The sequence below is a fragment of the Triticum aestivum genome, chromosome 6A (genome assembly GCF_018294505.1).
Source record: "Triticum aestivum cultivar Chinese Spring chromosome 6A, IWGSC CS RefSeq v2.1, whole genome shotgun sequence".
In the NCBI taxonomy this organism is placed as follows: domain Eukaryota; kingdom Viridiplantae; phylum Streptophyta; class Magnoliopsida; order Poales; family Poaceae; genus Triticum; species Triticum aestivum.
Genome location: NC_057809.1, coordinates 588393771 through 588416242, shown reverse-complemented (window position 1 = coordinate 588416242; position 22472 = coordinate 588393771). Strand labels below are relative to the sequence as shown.

At 44.6% G+C, this 22472-nt stretch overlaps 1 protein-coding gene across 1 annotated transcript; it reads left to right on the top strand.

Annotated features, from left to right (window-relative positions):
• Positions 1–4482: 4482 nt before the first annotated feature.
• Positions 4483–21204, top strand: LOC123128741 (vacuolar protein-sorting-associated protein 33 homolog). The gene is made up of 23 exons (XM_044548830.1): positions 4483–4784; positions 5402–5470; positions 5557–5596; positions 5679–5759; positions 5969–6163; positions 7562–7672; positions 7747–7812; positions 8111–8218; positions 8303–8347; positions 8528–8584; positions 10146–10240; positions 10561–10612; positions 10746–10805; positions 12430–12492; positions 12562–12668; positions 17560–17682; positions 17828–17909; positions 18048–18118; positions 18682–18762; positions 19355–19412; positions 19499–19563; positions 20208–20295; positions 20640–21204. The coding sequence occupies exons 2-23, from the start codon at positions 5418–5420 to the stop codon at positions 20739–20741; spliced, it is 1803 nt and encodes a 600-aa protein (XP_044404765.1). The 5' UTR covers positions 4483–4784; positions 5402–5417; the 3' UTR covers positions 20742–21204.
• Positions 21205–22472: the final 1268 nt, after the last annotated feature.

The window sequence follows — 22472 nt, the reverse complement described above, 5'->3', positions numbered from 1 at the left end:
ACGGGGTTCTCGATGCCTAGATAATTCGTGCAGTAGGAGATGCACTCTTCGGTCAGAAAGCCCCTGGCTATACTTCCCTCTGGACGTGACATGTTGCGAACGTATCCTTTGATGACACCATTCATCCTTTCGAACGACATCATGCTGTGCAGGAACGTCGGCCCGAGTTGGATGATATCCTCCACGATATGGACCAGCAGATGCACCATAACATCGAAGAATGCGGGCGGGAAGTACATCTCAAGCTCGCATAGTATCACCACGATCTCTTCCTGTAGCCTTCTGAGTTGCCTCACGCCAATCGACTTCCGAGAGATGACGTCAAAAAAGTTGCATAGGCCAAATAGCGTTTCACGGACATGCGCGTCCATGATCCCACGGATTGCAACTGGAAGTATCTGCGTCATCAGCACGTGACAGTCGCGAGACTTCATCCCATTGAATTTCTGCTTCGCTGGGTCTAGGTATCTGCTTATCTTCCCCGCATAACCGTAAGGAAGTTTTACTCCTACGAGGCAGGTGAAAAACTGCTCGATCTCCTCCTGACTTAGAGTGAAGCATGCGGGAGGGTAGTCACTTCCGGTCTTCTTGGCCTTTTGCCTTTGCGACGAGTTTCTGTGTCCTGCTTCGCCTCATCATCATCATCATCATCATCATCATTAGCGTGAAGCTCTTGCCTGATGCCCATTGATTTCAAGTCTGCCCTTGCTTTCGGCCCATCTTTGGTCCTCTCTGGCATGTTGAGCAGGGTACCAAGCAGACTCTCACACACGTTCTTCGTGATATGCATGGCATCAAGGTTGTGAGGCACACGGTGGATCTTCCAATACGGCAAGTCCCAGAAAACAGACCTCGTTTTCCATACCTTCAGCAGCGGCTCTGGCGCCTTTCGCTTCTTTCCCGGCTCTGGCGCCTTTTGCTTCTTTCCCGGCAGTGGGCAATCTTTCCAATTTTTCAACAGCTCGTCTATTTCCTCGCCGCTCCTGGTACGCGGGCGTTTTCGGGGTTCGGTTTCACCATCGAACAGATCCTTGTGTTTCCTCCACGGGTCATCGTCGCGAAGCCACCTTCGATGTCCCATAAACACGGTTTTCAAAGATCCGGGATCTTTATCTAGCTGGCGATACGTTGTGTCATCCATGCACCTTACGCATCCAGAAAATCCGTGGACTACCTGCCCCGCGAGATATCCGTAACCGAGATAGTCGTGCACCGTCGTGAGCAGTGCGGCTCTCATAGGGAAATATTCTTTCTCTGCGGCGTCCCACGTATTGACTGGCATTTTCCACAGCGTGTCTAGCTCCTCTTTCAGTAACCCCAGATACAGATTGATGTCGTTCCCTGGTTGTTTCGGCCCTTCAATTAGCATACTCATGCGAATGTACTTCCTCTTCATGCACAACCAGGGGGGAAGGTTGTACATCCACACAAACACAGGCCACGTGCTATGTGTGCTTCTCTGGCTACCAAACGGATTGACTCCATTGGTGCTCGCGCCCAGCATGATGTTCCTTGGATCCTTCCCAAATTCTGGGTATTCGAAGTTCAACGTTTGCCACTGGCTCGCATCCTTAGGGTGACTCAGCATCTTGTCTTTTTTATTTATCTCCGGATCATTTCCGTCATCTTCCCGCTTCTTATCCTCCCTATCCGCGTGCCAACGCAGGAGCTTTGCTACCTTAGGGTTCGTGAAATACCGCTGCAGACGAGGAGTGATCGGAAAGTACCACACCGATTTTCGAGGAGCTTTCTTCCTCTTCTTGTATCGAGTGACGCCGCACACCGGACATATGGTAGACTCTGCGTGCTCGTCCCGATAAATGATGCAATTGTTCATGCACACACAGTATTTCACGTGCGGTAAATCCAGAGGACACACGATTTTCTTCGCCTCCTCGAAACTGGTCGGGCACTTGTTCCCCTTGGGAAGACGTTCGTGCCAGAATGACATGTTCTCGTCGAAGCATGCGTCGGTCATTTTGTGTTTTACCTTCATCTCCAGAGCCATGAGCGTTACTTTCAGGCGGGTATCCTCGGGCCTGCATCCTTCATACAATGGAGTAACCGCGTCTATCTCCAGTTGATCCAGCTTGGCTTTCTCTCTGGCGGCAGCTCTTGCGTTATCCGTCTGCTTGAGAAGCAGCTCTTGAATATAAGGGTCCTGCACCCAGCCTCCATCGTCGTCTGCTCCGGCATCTTCATCTTCATGATCATGCCCTTCGTCTTGATCTTCCTCATCATCATGTACGACATCTTCTACATGATGACTGTGTACAGCATCACCGTCGTGATCATGTCCTGGAGATTCTTCGTCTTCTCGCCCGCCCTCGCCGCGGTGGTACTTGTCTTGTTGCCCTTCCTCATTTTTTGCCCGGCCCCCATGGACGACTTCATAGTCATCTTCATCACCTTGCCACCGATAGCCATCCATGAAGCCACGCAAGAGCAGGTGGTCCCGCACCTACCCGGAATCCGGGTCCGCAATAAGGCTCTTCAGCTTGCATCTTCGACACGGATATCTTATCTCCGTCTCGTTCTTTTGAAGCATCTCGGCCTTCGCGGAGCTCAAAAACCTATTCACGATGCCTTCGGTCATCGTGCGGACCATGGTCGCCTGCGGGGTAGAGCAAAACGATATTTTAGAACCAAGAAAAAATTTGGCATGACCTTCCCTAAAAATAGGACCAAAAAGAATGTATAGTGCCAAAATTCTCGCCGAAACGGAAATGAATCAACATTCCGGCAAAATATTAGCAACTATCGCATTTCAAATACCGGTACCTGCAAACACAAACATATATGCAACACCACAAACACATGCAACACCACAAACATACATAGATCTAGCTAGGCCACGAAAAGTGCATGTGCACGTTGTTGGAGCGAGCTAGGGAGAAAAAAAGTAGATCTATATCATGAAGATAGCTTTCCCCTTACTTACCTATCAAAAAAAAGGTAATTTCACCACTTAATTTTGATGAATCTATGGTGGAAATGAGGTGAGGAGGAGAAGTCAGCCGAAAGCTTGGAGAAGGACGTGGAGGGAATGAAGTGGGGAAAGTGAGTGGGTAGGTGTGGGGCTGTCCAAAATATCTTGTTGGGGTCCCAGGTTACTAATGGCGCACCACCTGCACATGCGACATTAGTAACCAGGTGGTGCGCCATTAGTAGTTTTGCAGAAAAGTAAAAAATATATATATATATACTAATGACGCACTTTTACAGGGTGCGCCATTAGTAATTTAAACTACTAATGGCGCACGGTGAGGCGGTGCGCCATTAGTAGTTTTGCAAAAAAAAAGAATAAAAAAAATTCAGTACTGGCGCACTCCTTGTCTGGTGCGCCATTAGTGTCAATCCCATCTATAGCCTTTTTCCTAGTAGTGAGGGAACCTTGATTTTCCACAGCATGCTCCATGATTTCTCGTCTCTGTCGAACCTAGATGATCCGCCCCGTCCTTCCAACCATTCCTCCTTTTGTATTTTTGTTTGTTGCAAGAATTTATACGCCGAGCTTACCGTGAAAATTTTCCTTCTTCTCCGGATACCAAGCCTAGAAATCCTCTATGTTGCGTGTGCAAACTGGTATCCTCAAAATAGCTTCGGCGTCGATCGGTAGAAATACCTTTCTGATTACTTCTTCGTTCCAAGATGCTGTAGCCGGTAGCATTAACTCTGAAACATACCTGGGAGGATTGGCCACGAGCGAAGTTATCGGTCGTGGAGTCATCTCTTTTGGTATCCAGTTATCAACCCAAATCTCCGTTGTTTGGCCATTGCCAATCCGGCGAATGATTCCTTGCTTTAACAGATCACGCCCCTCCATGATTGCACGCCAAATCTGTAATGGTTTTGAGCCCATCACTGCATCTAAAATTGTTCCCTCCAGGTAATACGTAGCTTTCAAAATCCTTGCGCTCAGGCTTGTTGGTTCTTGTAGTAATCTTCAAGCTTGGCGTGCCAACAGGGCCAAGTTAAACAGTTCAAGATCTCTGAAACCGAGGCCTCCCAAATGCTTTGGTCGCGTCATAATATCCCAAGAAACCCATGCAGGCTTTCGTTCTCCTTGTTTGCAGCCCCACCAAAATTTCCGGATAATAGATTTTATGTGATCATATAAACCTCGTGGCAACTTAAAACAAGACATAGAATAGACCGGGATAGCTTGGGCTACCGATTTGATTAACACATCCTTTCCACAAGCTGAAAGGCACTTGCTCATCCACCCTTTCACCTTGTCCCAGGTATCTGTCACTCGATGATTCATTTGGTACCTAGTTTGAATTAGATATAGATAGACGAACGTGCGTAAGCTAGATTGTTATGCATTGGGCATTTGGGCAAATGGGCCTAGTTTGCTGCCGCTGTCTGTAGGTTATTTTTTTATTGTAGACTTTACGGATGTTATGGGCTGGGTTCGGTCCCTGCACGCACACACTCCGATCGGCTCCCCGTCAAAAAAAGGGGAAAACTCCGACCGGCTTCGCTCCAAAAGAAAAGAAGAAAGAAAAAGAAAAACGCACGCCGCCCGGCTTTCCTTCGCCCGCTCGTCTGCCCCTCCGACGCCGGAGCTCCGCGCTCCCACCCGCCGGCCGCTCTCCGCCCCTCTGCAGGTCCTCCACCACCCGTCCCGTCCCTTCCTTACTCTCCTCCCGCGAGGCCCCGTCCCCGCCCCGCCTTCTCCTCTCCTCGCCGCCGTCGACTGGACGACGCCAGCTCGCCGCCGTCCGCGAAGGCGACGACCGGCAGCAGCGGCCCGAATCGAGGAGCGAGGGCCCTCTCAGGTGATCTTCCCTCTCTCAAGTGTCGTGCCCCATGCCTCTGGTTAGCTCCCCGATTTGGACGATCTCGCGGTTTGATGCGTGCTGCGATTTATTTGGGGATGGATCTGGGATGATGGATTTACCGTCGCTCGTGCCATGCTAGCAAATCTTATGTAGGCATTTTGGATTCATGTCAAGTGTATGCCAAGTGAATGAACATTAGCCTCATAAGTAGTATATGATTATGCTCATATTCCGTAAGAAATTTAGATTCTCTGGGCAGTTAAAGTTTTTGGCCTTTGGAACGCTTATTCCAAACCATAGGCCCATAGCCCTGTTACTTGTTCCAACTTTGGTAGTTATGTAGTTTGCTTCTGTTTGTGTGGACTATAGCTACATTGGGACGTTCTGTTAGTGGATTAGTGGATGGTTTTGATGTTAGTTATTTCACTTCATTGAGCAGAATGGATGTCATCTATAAGTTGCGAACATCATGTGTAATAGTACTTTTTCATTCCCCGTTTTCCCCTATACTCTGCTACAGTCGCTGTTTATCAATATGCTATCTAATTACCCACATATGCATGCTTCTTTGTGTTAAGAATAATATCTTTTTGATCTATTCGTGAAATATGAAGGTGTTGAGTGGGCCAAATGGCACAGATTCCAAACCTCGATAACGCCGCGCTCAATCTTACTGCCCTGAGGTCTCTTATTCTGATCTTACTCACTTCCTGTGTCTTCCTCTAAATCTTGACTTGTGTTCTTAATCTGTTTTAACCCTGGCATCCAGGGAGCAGTCACAGAAGGAACTTCTCAGCATAATCAAGAGTGTGCGTTTCTCCTCCTGCACCCCCTGTCGCCATCTTATGTACTTTTGTTGACATTGAAGACTTTGCATTCCTTGTGTATCAGATTAGGGGGAAGAAGTGTCTGGTCATTGATCCGAAGCTTGCGGGTACCCTCTCGCTGATCCTGCAGACCTCGGTGCTAAAGGTTTGGTGATAGACTCTGGTTTTGCTGCCAATAAGCGATACATTTCATGTCCCTAACTAATATCTTAATACATAATTTGAACTTTGGGGATGTGCCATGAATATTCCTTCAAATACCTTTCATACATAAACAAAAGAGTAAAGCCACGTTGCAGTTACTTTCTTTATTTCAACTTGGATAGCTCAGACATGTTTTTTTATGTTGATTAGGAATATGGCACGGAGCTGCGGATCCTCTCTGCTGACCCTCTTCAGACGGAATGCCCCAAAGTGGTGTATCTTGTTCGCTCCCAGCTGAACTTCATGAAATTTGTGGCTAATCAAATTAAGAATGACGAATCCAAAGGGCTCCAGAGGGAATACCACCTCTATTTTGTACCACGCCGTATAGTTGCCTGTGAGAAGGTATTTTGGTTTCTGTATATTTTATTTCCATTAATGTACATGCATGTTCTATTATTGTGTTTGGACTTATAATTCTAGTATGGTAGAATAATTTGTGAGACTCATGCGAAATTCAATAATTATAGACCTCATTACAATAAGAGATGACTCAAACACAATCACCATTGTCCTGTATGGATGTCATGTGTGTACTGTGGAATTGAGTGATCTCATACATTACTACTGCACAGAAAGAATGGAATTCCATCTTGTATGGGTGAAATCTGCACTAGCAGATATCATAATTATAGTTATGCTTTATTTGACTAGGTTTTAGAAGTTTGGCAAGACGGAATCAGTCCTTCAGAGTATTCCCATTTCCCGAGTGTATTCCTGTAGTTCTTAGCCCAACAGGTTTATTAGACATGATGCCAATGAATACGACCTTATGTACTAAAATGTTGACATGGCAGGTATTAACTGAACACGTGTTCTTTTCATTGCTGATGATAGGCCTGAAATGTTTTTCCAATCTGAACACCATAAATCTTTGCATTATTTCTTCCCAAATACAGTTTTATCCATACCAGTGACATATACAGTAGTTACCGTAGGATGGAACTTTTGTTACAGATTATTCATATGAATATTTCTTTACAATCTGAATGAGCTTCTCAAGGATTTCAGCTTGCCTGCTGCTTCACTGTTATATAAAGCTGATGCCCTTTTACTTTAGTTCGTGACCCATTGGCTGTGTTGTTTTGACAATTAAAATTGAGAAGCTTTAGCTATGCATTTACACGAAGTCATAATGCTGGCTATGATCTTCTAGCGTCTAAACTAGCGATAACATATTTCAATTTCTCTTGAACTTCGTCACCATTGTTTGGTATTTATAAAGGAGTATCGAATTTGACTAGCCAGAAGAGGATCCAGGAATGCTAACTATCTTTATGTATAGTAAAATTAATAAATTCTAACCTATCTTTTGTAATCTCCCCTGAATTGTCATGTATCTGCAATGCTAATGACCAAGCATCTGATTATGGATGGCACAGACAATTGTAAATCATAACTCAATATAGATTTTTTCCGAGTTGTAATATTCGTTGAGGAATAAATAAATGTTGACAAATTGGCAAATACATCATTCATAGCCCGTACATACTTTTCAGGTGCCAAAAAAGTTATACTGTCCTGTTGTTTTGATGATTGGTAGACATTTTCCTTGTTATAGTAGTAATCTTATTAGTTTTTCTTCCCCTTAACTCGCGGATGCCCAAACACATGCTTAGCTATTGTTCTCAGAATTTTGTGAGCTAGGAGCCTAGGACACATGAATCCAGGAATCCACTCCATAAATTTCTCTTTGCACTAAGGCATCTTCAATTTAATTCTCTTTTTTTCTTGCTGACACAGATTCTGGAGGAAGAGAAAGTTCATCAAAAGTTGACAATCGGAGAGTATCCCTTGTATCTAGTTCCTTTGGACGAGGATGTCCTTTCTTTGGAGCTTGACTATTCCTTGCAGGTACAGCTACATAATTGGTGTAGCATGTTTTTCTAACATTTTATTAGTCTCATTGGAGCATTTATGATTTTCAGGAATGCCTTATTGAAGGAGATACAAGTTCTGTCTGGCATGTTGCAAAAGCTATCCATAAGTTAGAGGTATGTATGTATGTCTTCCCTTCCTGTGTTTGGAATGTTTTGTACTTGAAATAGTGATTACTCCATTTGTGATTCATTAGTTTATGGCTGAAATATTGTTATGGATAGACTAAGTTACGATCGACCACTATACTTGACGTTTGCATATTACTTACCAACTCTGCATCTGCAATCTCACAAGTTTTTTGACACAATCTTTCGTTCACCAGAAAGTCTTTCACCCTATTTCAATGTGGGAAACTGGCTTCCATCAAATTCATAAAGTGTTGCTCTTACGCATATAAGGTTTCTTTTCCAGTTTGCCTTCGGGGTTATCCCCAATATTAGAGCCAAGGGTGTAGCATCAACCAAAGCTGCAGAATTGCTGAACCATATGCAACTCGAAGACCCGGTCAGCATGGATAATGTAATGCCATTTGATTTCAACCTTTCATGACTCAGATCTCTAAATTCAGCTGATTGCCTAATTTTTACTTTGTGGTGCTTTTAGATGGGGATTCCAGAGATAGACACCGTTATTTTGCTAGATAGAGAGGTAATTTTCTGTTGTACACTTTGTGATCATTTCTTGCTTTTCTCAGCTTATATGAACCTTTTTACTATTTTTTAAGTGATCAAAGTTTTGTATAAATTATAGTGATCTTAGGTGTGAATGTGTGATATATTTTCTTTTGATGTCTTCTGCTTTTCTGGAATTCATCTTTTATTCATTCAGGTGGATATGGTGACACCAATGTGCTCTCAGCTAACGTATGAAGGTCTATTAGACGAGGTAGGCCATGAAGTTTTTGATACTGGCATTACTTATAAGTCACAAGTGTTTGAACTATTAGCTTTCTCTGTTGAATCTTGATTGATAACATGTGAACGTATGACTCTCCGAGCTAGCATGTTCCTGGCTTTCTAGTATTGCTTTCTCTTAAGTTGGGGTTGATGTGAAACACCACACAGTTTGTGTTCCTTGCCAGTCAAAATAAGACATTTTTATTGCCGCTTCCGTCTTTGTTGTGGCTCCTCCACCAGATCATGCGTGCAGCAGTGTAGGCCTTGTAATGAATTCAACAGTATGTATGTTGTGAACCACAGTACACAACGGGGTAAACACCGCCGGGAGGGTGTTCGAATGGAGTCAGCCTGATTGGGGAAGCGATTAGATCATAGGTGGGAGATACATTTGGGAAGGAATAGATTGATTTCTCATTGTTTGGACGGGAATCAGACCTGTCTGCTGGTATATACTAACAAATAACAAACTCAATCTCTATTTGATAACTATCTACTCTATGCATAACTGTGCGATAGCTATCTACACTAGCTGATACATACGGCTGTTGCCATCCACCCTAGTGTCGCAGCCGTCCGGCTGTAGTCCCAAGGTCCACACCTCCCTAATCTCTACCAATGATGTGTAGTAAATTTTAAAAACCATAGAGTTGCAGATGGAAATCACAGGATGCCACTAAAGGCCACCTAAAACTCTGGTTCTTACTTGGTAATGTTTCCTTGAGCCTTCATGTTTACTACCCTAGTTCCAAAATAGATGTCATTTTAAAGTGTATGCAGTCAAACTGCTGTGAATTTGACATTTTAGACTGGCCTTTGTTGGTGGATTTCTGTATCAAATGATTTTTGGAATAATGTGGTCAAAGGTGTATACTGAACTGTATGCCAGAAACATCTACCCTGGATGGAGGGGGTCATACACATTGTTGTCCTAATCGAATGACTGATTTGTCATTTAATATTGGTCTATCCAGATGGCTACTGGAGTTGAGCTGCATGCAGAATGTCGTATCCTGACTGAACTAACTGTGATAATATCTTGCTTTTAAGTAATGTCCACCTTGCTTTGGATTGTTGTCTTGAACAGGAGATGTGAAATGCAGGTAGACAATATCCCTGTTTACTCTTTTACCCTCCTAGTTTGCTAGGTTATGTGCATTGCAATGGTAGCAGTGATCATACTAGTTTTATTGTGTTAGAATGAGCAGGGTGCAATGATATTTTGGTAAATGGTGAACTCGTTAATCTTAGACCAAGTGGAAACGCTTATGCAGCTGCATACTTATACTCGTCTTTGCAGCAGGGTGTTGCTTAAGATTTTAGCTCATTGGCTAGGTCGGTCTCGGTTTTATCAGTATTGTTTGTATGATTCTGGAGTAACATTAACTCAGGTGTATCCGCTGCATGAATGGCAGTGGTGTGATGTTTATTGCCTAAATCAATGCAACCAAAATGAACTGAATTTCTACCATCCTGCCACTGCATTTCCATTACGAATCTAAATTTAAAGTAGCTTTGAATGAATCGTGTGATTATGTTTTATTCGACAGATGTTGGAAATTCATAATGGATCTGTGGAAGTTGACGCCAGCATTATGGGTGCTCAACAAGATGGAAAAAAGGTCAAGGTTCCACTCAATTCAAGGTAAACTATCCTTAGTATGTACTATCTGGAAAACAAACAATGGACATTGTTATAACGATGTGGCGTGTAACAATTTTGTGTGTGCAAGAATTGTTGCTTTGTTGTTTGGAAGCTTCCTCTATATGTGTATATTATTGCCATTGACATCCCACAATATTGGTTTTAATTTTGTAGTGCATTTCTGAAGACTCAGATTTTGCATATGTACAAATACATTTTCGAACCTTCTTAGATTGCAAGTTATGCGTGTGCAATGCTCCTATGTACATAAGCATGCATGGATTTGGAGCTATAAATTTATGTCGCTGATCTCTTTTCAGTGATAAGTTGTACAAGGAGATTCGAGACCTCAACTTGCATGTTGTAGTTCAGGTTCACTCCACTGGCTTTACCTCTTGTATATCTTGTGTGAATGAGCTTTGCACTAATGTTGTTGTTCTGGTTGTTATGCAAGCGGCCATAAATAATATCGTGTTCTGGTCATTGCAAATTGTTTTGACTGCAGGTCGTCCGCCAAAAGGCAACGTCTATTCAGCAAGATTATGCAGAAGTAAAATCAACGAATGTAAGTGTAAGAACTAAAGAGTTTTGCATCATGTTGTGTATTCTTGGTATGTATTATCTTTTAATATTTGTCATGAATGTCGACTAGGTCCACCCAGGTTAGGTCCATGTGGTCCGTGACTCTTATAACTTTAACTATGCTGAATACAATACAATGCATATAGCTGTGATAACTTCTCTTCCCCGAAAGCTAGCATGATATTAAGAGCGAAGCAACCCCTAGCCCATCCACCATGCTAACCTCTTTGCGTGCGGTCTGCCACCTCTGCGTGTTGCCCCACCAGATTTATTCATCCACGATCAGTTCCCACCTTGGTTCACTATGGGCATCTACTTTGTGTGTTTCAGTATTTGAGATTCTAAGGTGGATTACATGTCGTCGTATTTTCTATTTTCAATTCAGCTCCAGCATCATGCTTACTCCTGCTTAGTGACTCGTTAGATCTGGTATAGCGGTCATAGGTGTTAGTGTGCCTCCCTTCTTATGGTGCCTGAAAATGCTATAGCATAGTTCAATCACCGGTGCCTGGAGTCAATTGCCTTCAGTATGTGTCTCATGTATACGATGGTGTTAATATGCTGACTAGGATGGATAGGCTTATCTAGAATCCTTCACAATACTGTTGAATAAAAAGGTTCCGAATATGATGTTAGTGTATAAGGAGCACCATCTTCAGCTGATTTTCTTTGAGAAATTTGACTGAATCCCTGTTTGTATAAATAACCACTTTATGATTGATTTTTTTGAGATACTGGGCTGACATGGAATTGTTTTGTTATATAGGGTCATAGTTTGAGAGTTCATCTTAGTCAGTCTATATTTTTGATCTTACCCTCTTTTTGGCAAGATCAAAGTTTGAATTCTTTGTAATAAACAATGTAGTAAGGTTGTTGGTTATATGCATCTTAGGATGCAGAGGTCAGGGGTAATAAAAGCTTCCATTTTCTAATTTTTTTTAGAGTTAGACATCATTTTTGTTGTTGGTGTTTGCATTGACAGGTTGCTGTCGCTGCAGTTATTTTGAAATATGGTTAATGATTCTGTCCGTTATCATATTCAGAACAAGAGTCCGTATCCATTTCGAACGATATGTTTTCGTAGTGTAAATACGATTACATTGGCATGAATTGAACTATCTGATGTGACAGTTTTGAAGAAGAAAAAGGACCACTAAGCGTGTACAATATGAAAATATTGTACTGTTAACTTCAGAATCATATATTGCCCGTTTGGCAGCTCTTTCATCTTCACTCGATATATTTTTGATGTGGAAATTCAGAGAACACGTCTCGCGTGTACTTCACATAATGTTTGGTCAAAATTTGAACTGTTCGATTTGGATATTCGGAGGACATGTCTCACGTATACTTGATGGAATGATTTGTCAAAATTTGAATTGTTGTATTGGGAGATGCTGCTGGCTTTTGATGTTACATTTGGGGTAAGGAGTGATGAACACAAGTGTTAGGATAAAATTATAAGTTTGTCCCTTTTTATGAGAACTACATACTTTGGATATCCCACTAGGGAATTTGCTGTTTAGCATCCAAAGTATCTGCATGTGTATTCCAGTTGGTTTCTTTGTTGCTTGAATGGAAGTTATCTAAATATTTTTCATAAACAGACACAGTCGGTTTCTGAGCTGAAGGATTTTGTGAAGAGGTTACACTCGCTACCGGAGATAGCTGTGAGTTACTTAAATACCTAAGTTTGTTTACCTCTGCTTCCACTAATTATGACACATTGTATGATTCAGAGGCATGTTAACTTGGCACAACATTTGCAATCATTTGCGGCAAAACCCGCATTTCATGCCCGAGTAGAGATTGAGCAAATAATACTGGAGGCGCAGACCTATGAAACGTGAGTTTGTTTTAGAAACTTCTCAGTTTTCTTTGAGTTACTTTCTGTGCATTTGTTATAGTTTATTCCTCCCTCGCAATTCAATGCTTCTTGAGTTCTACTCCTTCCGTCCCATAATATGGGACAGAGGGAGTATTATTTATTAACGCTTTATTTTCTTTATGCTTGCTTCTATTGAATAATCAATTTTGCACCCTGAAGTTTCAGGCTGGTCACTTTAACTCCCTTAGCTTCCTAACCATGTATTCTACCATCTAAACTTTTGGATCAGATCAAATAACCTCTTATTGTCGGGTGTTGCGGTTATTTTGCCATGTGGCTCTGCATGGATATTTCTAGCTGCTTAGCAAGCTGTATAATGGAAAGAGGGGCAATTCTCTTACTTGCCACTGTGGAAGCTTCTATGTTCGCTATATGTGTTATGATGGCAGCATTGACTGCTCAGCTGGGTTGAAAAAGAGTAGTATTCTTGAGACGAGAGACACAAACTTTGGACTTGACTAATTAAAACACAACGCCTCCCTTTTTTTTCGTGAAAACGCAAAGGACCCGCAAAGGTCCTTTGCGTTTCTTTTCATTGAAAAGGTAGAAGTTCAGCCGCAATCCTCCGAGGAGGTGTGGGGTGCAAAAAGATGAAAGAAAATTAGTGAACATCCTAGGTTGAGGGCAGAACAACCCTGTCGTTGAGCACTAGCCTCTGGAGGGATGATGTCTCCCGCACCTGCTCCCTGCCCCCTCCCTCTAGCCTATCCTAGCCCTCCAACCTTGCCGCCGTCGACCCCCGCCGACAGCCCTCCCCTCCTCCCAGCCCCCTTCCCCGCCATGTTGCCCTTGGTGCTGACTTCGTTGACCGTCAAGCAACCCCATTCGACGACTGTGTCTCTGGTGACTGTTGGCTCGATTCGGAGAGCGAGTCCTCCACGCGCTCGTAGAGCGACGTCGCCCGCACCCCTCCAGCCACCCCAGCCGCTCTGACGCCTCAGGCCCCATGGCGGCACCCTCCCAGCTGTCTGCCAAGACTCGCCTAGGACCTCGCTCTGAGGTTCACCGCGTCTCTGATGGCGCCATGGATGGCAGCAGTCACGTCGCAGGAACCGACGCTGCCATCCACGCCAGATCGCTGCGCCCAGCCCTCCCCCGCATCGCCAGCGCAACCCCTCACCGGAGGATGTCCCAGGGTTGTGCTTTCATTGCCTCGACCATCGCCACCGTCTGCGTGACTGCACCAACGACATCAAGTGTCGACGCTGCCTTGTCTCCGGCCACAACTCCCGCTCCTGCACCAGGGACAGCTCCATGCTGCTCCTGGCCGCGCGAGCCTCGCTGCTCCAAAGGTCCCTCGTCGCCAGGCCGCCCCCGGCCCCGCCTCCTCCTGCAAGTCCGGTAGCGCTTGCGACCGCTGCGCGCTCCGCCGAGCTAGCGCGGATCATCATGTCATGCACCGTTGAGATGGAGGAAGCGGAGGAGGTTCTCGCTCGCGCGATGGTGGCCTCCATCACCGGCACTAGACCACGTGTCTGTCGTAGATGTCGCATAGGTGCTGTTCAACGCCTTCGAGCTTGTTGATGGCGACTTCACCGTCCACACCCACCACCTCGAGGACTTCTTAATCCTCTTCAGCTCCTAGCTCACCAAGAACCGCCTCGACGGTGACCACTTCATTCGCAACCCACACTTCTATCTCTCGCTTCATCCTTGGAGCTAGCTCGCCCATGCCATCTCAAGCAAGTTTCAATACCGCGTCGAGCTCGAGCTCGAGCTCTGCGGCATCCCCGCCGAAGCATGGCACCTTTCAACGGCCGAGCACATCCTTGGAGAGAGCCGCTGGATTGAGCGTCTCCACCCCCACACGCGTTCCCGGGCAGACCTTGCCACATTTCGGCTGTCGGGGCACTCGCACGACCCTGCTCATTTGCCGCGCCGCTACTCTCGAGATTGTCGAGCAGATCACCTCCCGTGTCGGCTCTAGCGCGCCACCGTCAGGGCGCTCACGTACCCCATCTCCATTACGCTTGTCCGCACGGAGGTTGACAGGCTTTGCCCCTTGGCACCCCCTTGACACTGACCTTGATCGCGACGGTGGCGCTAGCGCCGGCAGTGGCCTTGGCCATGGCTCTGAACCTGGACGTGCGCGATGCCGTGGCAGCAAACGCCGCCGCATTGATGCGCAGCCCACTGGACGCGTGGATGGCATGGTCATGGACGCCCTGGGCTGGTGTGCTGGAAACCGTGTTGTCCGTGCAGATGGGGTGGCTGTCGCTTCTGCATGGCCTGCCCCTCGCGTGTGGCGGTGCCACTGTCTATACCTTCTGCGGGGAAGGAGATGATGCCATGGCCGGGCTAATGCGGGCCCTGCCAATCTCGTCTTCGTGCCAGAAAAGGAAAGAGTAAAAGGAAGAAAAATCAGTCCTTGGTTGTGGACCAGGCCCCCAAAGCTGCTCGGGCAACGGGCGGTGGTCCGACAGGATCTGTGTCCATTGTTGGCGCGGGGTGGCAGTCCCACATTGGCTGCAGACCCACCCGAACCATCCAGAATTTTGAACTCGTTATGGTCTTGCACGCATGAGGATGATTCTGCTGGGTCCAGGCTTGGCTCGTCTGATCCTAGGGCTTGTCAGGGTCTGGACGCTTTGAGCGAGATCCTAGACACCCAGCCTGAAGAGCCAGTACATCTAGCCAACAGTGATCTCTTGTCGGGACAAAGCAGTTAGCACCTGGCGCGGGGCTTGGCTCTTCCGCTGACCGGTCCGCAGGGTCCTCGAAGGACAGGGGTGCGTAGTACACCCTTGGCGCCAGTTCTCCGCCAACCCTGGGCTGCAGCTGTTGTCCACGGCCCAGCGGGCTCGCGTTGAGATCCTACAGAGGCCCTTGGCCCAATCCATACCGCCAAGGACTGTTGCTGGTCTGCCAGGCACGCCGAAGCCAGCGATTGACGACCACGCCTCCTTTCAGCCTGCTCCCAGCCGATACGCCTCACTGCCGCTCACAATGACGATGCGACGATCCAGAGGCCGTGCTGCTGCTCCCCAATCGTGGACGCTGGGTGTGTTCCTCTCAGCTGCCACCAGGAACCTAAATGCGACCCTGCCGACCCCCGGGAAGAGGCCACATTGTCCTCTGAACCTTGCTCCTCGCCGCGGCCGCTCGGCATCTGCTGCATCGCCAATCGCAGCGCCACCTACAACGGAGAGAAGAGCACAGGTCCAAAGACTGTGCACGCTGGGGGATTGTAGGGACAAACCAGAACATCATGGCCGCAGAGGTGAGGGCCTATGATGGCATGTTTGCTGCGCCCATCCCGCTCGTGGTGCTCATGGCCATTGCGGCCCTTGTCGACCATGAGTCCCAGCCTGCCTGGCCTCCCCGCCGATCGTCTCGGCAGGCGTTGACGTTGCCTGCGAGACTTGGTCATGCTTCGGCAATCTTTCCCATCGATCTAGTCCCTATGGATCACGGCCTAAAGATTGCGATTTGGAATGCGCGCGGCCTCAATGCGCGGGCGCTCGCACCTAGCTCACAGGGGAGAGGGGAGCTGTATGAGGGACACCGCTGACCGCATCACCAGCTGTGCACAGCCTTGACCCCCATGCTGCCACCTTGGGTGGGCCAAGGGGTGGGGGGGGGGGGTACAGCGCACACCACCTCCGGTGGAGCCACCTGCCGCTGCTGCACCCTTGCCAAGATACACCCGTCACTGACCACCACTAGCCATCCGGGGCAGCCCTTGGGCGACGACATGTTCGAGGGGCGCGAGAAGCTCCGTTGCTCTCGGTGGCAGCAGCGAGCGGACGAGACGAGAAAGAGGCTAGGGTCATTGGCGGAGCCATGGCTCGGCCAGCCTGGGCGGCTGCCTGGGCTCAGCTGGTGAACTCCACTGAAGCAGTAGAAGAGAGCAAGGATTCAAACTTGGTGATCCCCTGTCCTTGGCGTGATGGTCAGGTCTAAATCTGAAGAAAGGAAGCAATGAACCAATCTGCAAGCTGCAACATCCTTTGTCTTTGGGCCACTGCCATATCTGCAACATCCTTTACTCCTCCCACATCCGCCTTACCTTGGTGCTCCTCCATGTGCAAACTGTCCAGGCTTCCTTGAGTCCTGCATGCTGGGAACTGTGGTGTCTGTGCTCAAGTTTCTGACCGCCACACAAAATGGCCCTCCATGCCACCAGCAGCTGCTCCTTGGTGGCAGACGGTGCTATTGGAACTTTGTATTTCTAGTTTCTAGGAGTAGCACACATTTTATCCCTATGGCCTATCAGACTGTTCCCATGTTCTTTTTAGTTTGAAAATATAAACAATTCATGCATTCTCGCTGATTCTGCTGGGTAGTGGTATGCCTGTGCTTTGGATGAGCTATTGTATGCTGGGATGCACACGTCATAGGGTTAAACCTGTTCGGCCATGTGGTGGTGGGAGGGGAATGGAGGTGGGAGCCTTTTCGGAGGTGTGAACTATCCTTTCTTGCCTTCTAAAGGGTGGAAGTTCTTCATTGATTTTCTACATGGATTTCTCGTGCTTTCTTGGGCTCAAACCTTAGCTTGTTGCTTTGCTGTGATTCCATGTGTCTGTCGGTCTAGTAACTTAGATGACTGTATGCTGTCATTTCCTGATTTACTAACATGTGAAGGGTACAAAACGGAAAAATGCTAATGGGTACTGTTTTAGCCTACCAATTGCCATACTGGTATGAAACAGCAATTTTTTTCATGTCTAATGCCAAAATAATATAGGTCTGATAGAAGATTCAATATTTGCCAGTGGCAATGGAAAGTTTCCCCCAAAATATTTTGTGCAATCCACTCCCTTGTTTTTGGCTTTTAGGATATCAAGCTGCTGTCAATCAGTTTCCTCTGATCTGTGTTGAAATATTAAACTAAGCTAACCATGCCCAGGTGTTACGAGTACATTGAGGAGATTATACAGAAGCAAGAGCCTATTGAAACTGTACTTCGCCTTCTAGTGTTATTTTCCCTTACAAATGCTGGGTTGCCGAAGAAGAATTTTGACTACTTGAGGTATTCTTATATTTCTTTATAAATCACTGTATTTCTGGGATTTCATGATACTTTGTGTTAAAACTCCATGTATATTTTCACTTTACAAATTTGCAACATACAAAATGTATGTTATAGTCTTGATTCATGTTTCTACTTTTTCTAGGCGGGAAATACTGCACAGTTATGGCTTTGAGCATATGCCCTTGTTATACAATCTGGAAAAAGCTGGCCTTGTTAAAAGGCAGGTTAGTCAAAGTAGCTTCTCTCAACTTGGTTTTCTTCTTGTTTCAGATCCTTAAGCGGCTCCTCAATGGTGTTTTATCTTGTTATTTATTCCAGTTCCTCTCGCATCAGTTTCTATAATATACTATCATGTTGTGCAGGAATCGAGGACTAATTGGCCTGTTATTAGTAGAGCTCTCCAGCTTATAGTTGATATAAAGGATCCTGAAAAGTATTAACTGCGTAAACTTCAGACTTACTTTGGCTTCTCTTTCAAGTTTCACTTATAAAACTTTATGCTGAATTAATCTCCACAAATTTTTCATCTTTCAGAAGGTGTAGTTTATTAATGTATTTTTTTGTTTATTTTCATAACTGGCTAATTATGTTCTTAAAAAGTACCCATACTGATCTGCAAATGACTTTGGCTCTAACTGATGTTTTTGGAGTCTTGAGCTGTTGTGAGATGCAAAAGAATTTTCTCATTTTTAGTTGCTTCAATAAATAAAATTTGTATGAATGAATAAAAATGCTAAATTCCATATTTCCAATGAAGGTTCATGCCATATGCTTTGTTGAAACTTGTTTGGTGTATTTTTTGTGTGTGTTTGAATATGTTGAAGTGTTGTTCATTTTCCCTCACCATGTTATGGAAAATATTCATAACACTTCTGGGAACATTCATTCTTCTGCCTGTTGTGCATTTGTTACTAAGTTTCCATACTTAACTGTGATCGCAAGTTATCTTGGTCATGATAACAACTATCACTAAAATGTTCCTGTTTTCAATCTCAGCCCTGATGATATAGCATACATCTTTGCTGGATATGCACCTCTTAGTATTCGCCTGGTTCAGCATGCAGTGAGGTCTGGATGGTAAGTATATCCAATCAGTTTATTTTAAAATATATGTTCATGCTAGTTAGAACGTAGTTTGCATGAGAAAATATGTTTAATTTCCCTAGAGATAGATCCTTTTTGGAGAAAATAAGCTAAAAAATCAAACCGAGAACCCTGGCAAACATCTCTAGTGTGCTCTGAGTAACAGAAAGTAGGCATTATTTATGAACTTCCCTTTTTCTGCACTTTTAGCTGTAACAGAACTTTATACACGGTGAGAAATAATGGCATCCCTTCTTTGCGCCTGTATCGTTCTCTAATGATGTTCTCCACAACACGAATGAACTTCCATTTTCTTATAAGCATACTTATTCATTCCTTATGGAATGTAGTTTTGGGGAGCTCGTTAATTACTTGTTTCGTAATACATCGTAGCAAAAGAGTTGGCAGTGCCAATTTGTTTGATTCATCTGTGTATGACTCCTCCCTTATAACAAGTCGTATCGACTTTCTTATCTATGATGTTATGTTGAGCAAGTTGTTTGCTTGAAAAAACAGTATTGAGGGGTTAGAAGCTGCCGCAGGTTAAGATGTTTTTTCCAATATCAATTTGTGTACCATTGTGCAGGCGATCTATTGAAGAACTGTTGAAATTATTGCCAGGTCCTCATATGGATTTGAAAAGAGTGAGCAAATATTGTCTATATTGAATTTCACTTTTGGGGATATCGAATGTTTTTTCTTAAGATACTGATCCAGTTTACTCATATAGGGTGTCTCGACCATTAGTTCATCAGAATTACTACCAGGTTCCGGGTCACAACAGAGTACCGACAGGTAAATTACCTTGATGTGAACTGTTGTTGCCACATTTTATGAATACTAGAAATGGAAAGGGTCTGGTTACCCCAATCATGTTTGCTTCATAAACTTGCTCGAATAATAGGTGCCAGCATTGTCTGTTGATCTGATATACCAGTTCCCATGTTATTTCATGATCTTACCGAGCAAGTATTTATCATGTGTCGAGAGTTAGACTGTCAAAATTGTGGTGTTCTCCACATGGTTTGATCCTAAGTTATATGATATGTCTGCTGTATGAGCTTAGTTCGACTTTTTTGGGCCATTAGACCTTGTGACATGTGAGGACTGAGGGTGTGTGATCATAAAGTAACAGATCTTGGAGAAGAGATTATATGTAGAGTCCAGGGGAGGACGTGAAGAGTAAAACTAGGGAGACATGAAACCAAGGTGAAAAAGACAAAGAAGATTAGTACTATTAATACTATCATTTGACATTGCATCCCCACTTTTGTCCCCTGGAGAAGCCAAGAATTGCACTGTTTTGTTAATCGAAGTTGTTTGTCGCCAGAACCGTATGACTGGTTTAACTAGATGGTTTTCCCCTATTGTGCTTGATAGCAGTGTCATCACCAAGTTTTTCTTCCCCTGGATTTGTTATAATTGTCTGTTTGTTCTAGGGTTGGTCATCGCTCCCTGGTTCTGGTTGTATTTATTGGTGGTGTAACATCTGCTGAGATTGCTGCGCTTCGATTTCTTAGTGCACAGGTATGTATGTGCAAATTGATTTCCATTTTCCTTCAGATGTGAATAGGAAATGGACTCCAAAATGCTACAAATTCGGTACATTTTGGAGTTCCAAATTTGGAAAATAAAAATGGAAAGAGTTTGCTCCAGGTCCTTTCTACTTCATCCATTGTTTTCACTATTTTTCATGTCTAGTTCTCTTTAATGTTTTCTCAAAGTGATTGTTGGGAGTCTGAGTTTGACTCTGTAGATGAGGTTTTGCTTGCAGCTCGACATTACAGTATCACACTACAGTTTATTTCAGGAAAGTCCTGCCATAGACTCGAGTTTCTTACTTGCCATGTCCTGTCTCTTGTCTACTGCAGGAAGGAATGGGCTATGACTTCCTGGTTGCAACAACAAAGGTTATCACTGGCAACACATTACTGAGACCAATTATAGCCAGCAGCAAAGAGGGAATGATTTAGTTGTCTTTTCTGTGCACACCCCTTTTTGATTGTACAAAGCAGCGCACACCCGAGCCCAAGATGGGATTTTCCTTGGTTCAGTTCTAGGCTACTTCTATTCTGCCACCGGAAATGCTATTGCTTGCGCTCTTGCGTTCATCAGCCTTGGTTTTCTCGTCAGATAGCGCATGTACATCGATATCTCCTGTACAGACACAGCCGCGCTAGTTCCTTCCTTGGTGCTGGATGGAAGTTCAGCATTATGTTTTTTCATGTATATTCTCGAAATACACACCTTCATTTCTAACTCTGTTCTGCTTTCACCTTGTACATCAAGTGGTGTGACAGGTATGTTCAGTTTTTTCTGTGCGGCAATGCCAACTCTGCGTCTGTTTTGGTTTGTGAGCGGCTCTGGGTTCGGCGAAGTGTCCGCTCTGTAAAATGGACCTGTAGGAGATTGGTGGTGTTCTGCTCACCAAAGCTAGCTCTCTCCTCTATGCCGATTATACTTGGAAATGTAGTTGGCATAGTTTGTGAGCGGCTTGTCATCAGTTTGCAAACTATGCCAACTATGGTGAAACCTTTTGCAGTTTGCAGTTGTCTGCTCACAGATTACTGGAAAGCTACATTGGTCTGATTGATCGAATCGAGCTTGTCGTGGATGCCAGAGGAAAAGGTGCTTTAGAAAGTTGAGGCACAAATTATGCTGAATTTCTGGTGCAGGCAGGGACAGTTGGGGCCAAACACCTCAGTTGGTCTAGCACGTCAACGCTTGATTTATCTTCTGCTACACTGGATGGTGGACTTCACATGCTCAAAGCGACTAGACATTTGAGATTATCAGCATAATATCGATAATTCTTCTGGAAGCCTGGACGACCAACGGCGCTCTCTCCCGACCCTCGCTCCTCATGCCTTGCACCAATCTTCACCGCAGCTTGACGACATGGAGGTGAAACTTAGAGGCTGGTCTGAGCCCAACCCATCTAAATGAGAGCAGAAAACTAATAAGAGCAGCCCCATAGTTATCAAAATAAATAAATTACATAACCAAAAAATAAATAAGAGCAGCCCAATACGTTACCTCAAAAAAAGCAGCCCAGTCACGTACAAAGCTTGACCTAGCAAGAGCGTACGTTCGCACTTCTGTCCCAGAAAATTCGCACGCATCCATCCACCATTGCAGCGTCTCCAGGCAGATCACGGGAGATGCTAGCCACCCCGCCCAGGTCCCTCTCATCGTAAGTTGTAGGGGCGCGTTCTACTTGAGGCTATTCGAGCCGGTTTTTTCTTCTTTTTTATTTTCTTTTGTTTCTTCTCCATTTTTTTCATTCTTTCTTACATTTCGTTTCTTTTTTTTCATTTTCATTTTCATGTTTTTTTACTTCTTTTTTTGGTTTTCTTTGTTCTTTTGGATATTATTTTACATTTTTTGTACATGCCAACAACATTTTTCTAATACACGTCTAACATTTTTTTCAATGCAAAGTAAACATTTTTATAATACATGGTCAACATCATTTTATAAATATTTTAAACATTTTTCAAATACAAGATTAACATTTTTTAATGCATAGTCAACATTTTTTCTATACATTTTAAACATTTTTAAATGCTTTATTCACAGTTTTCAAATAAAAAGATTAAGAGTTTTTTAATACATAGTCAACATTTTTTTCTTTACACATTCAACATTTTCCAAACGCTTGATTAACATTTTTCACACACTTGTTCAACATTTTTTAACTGCTT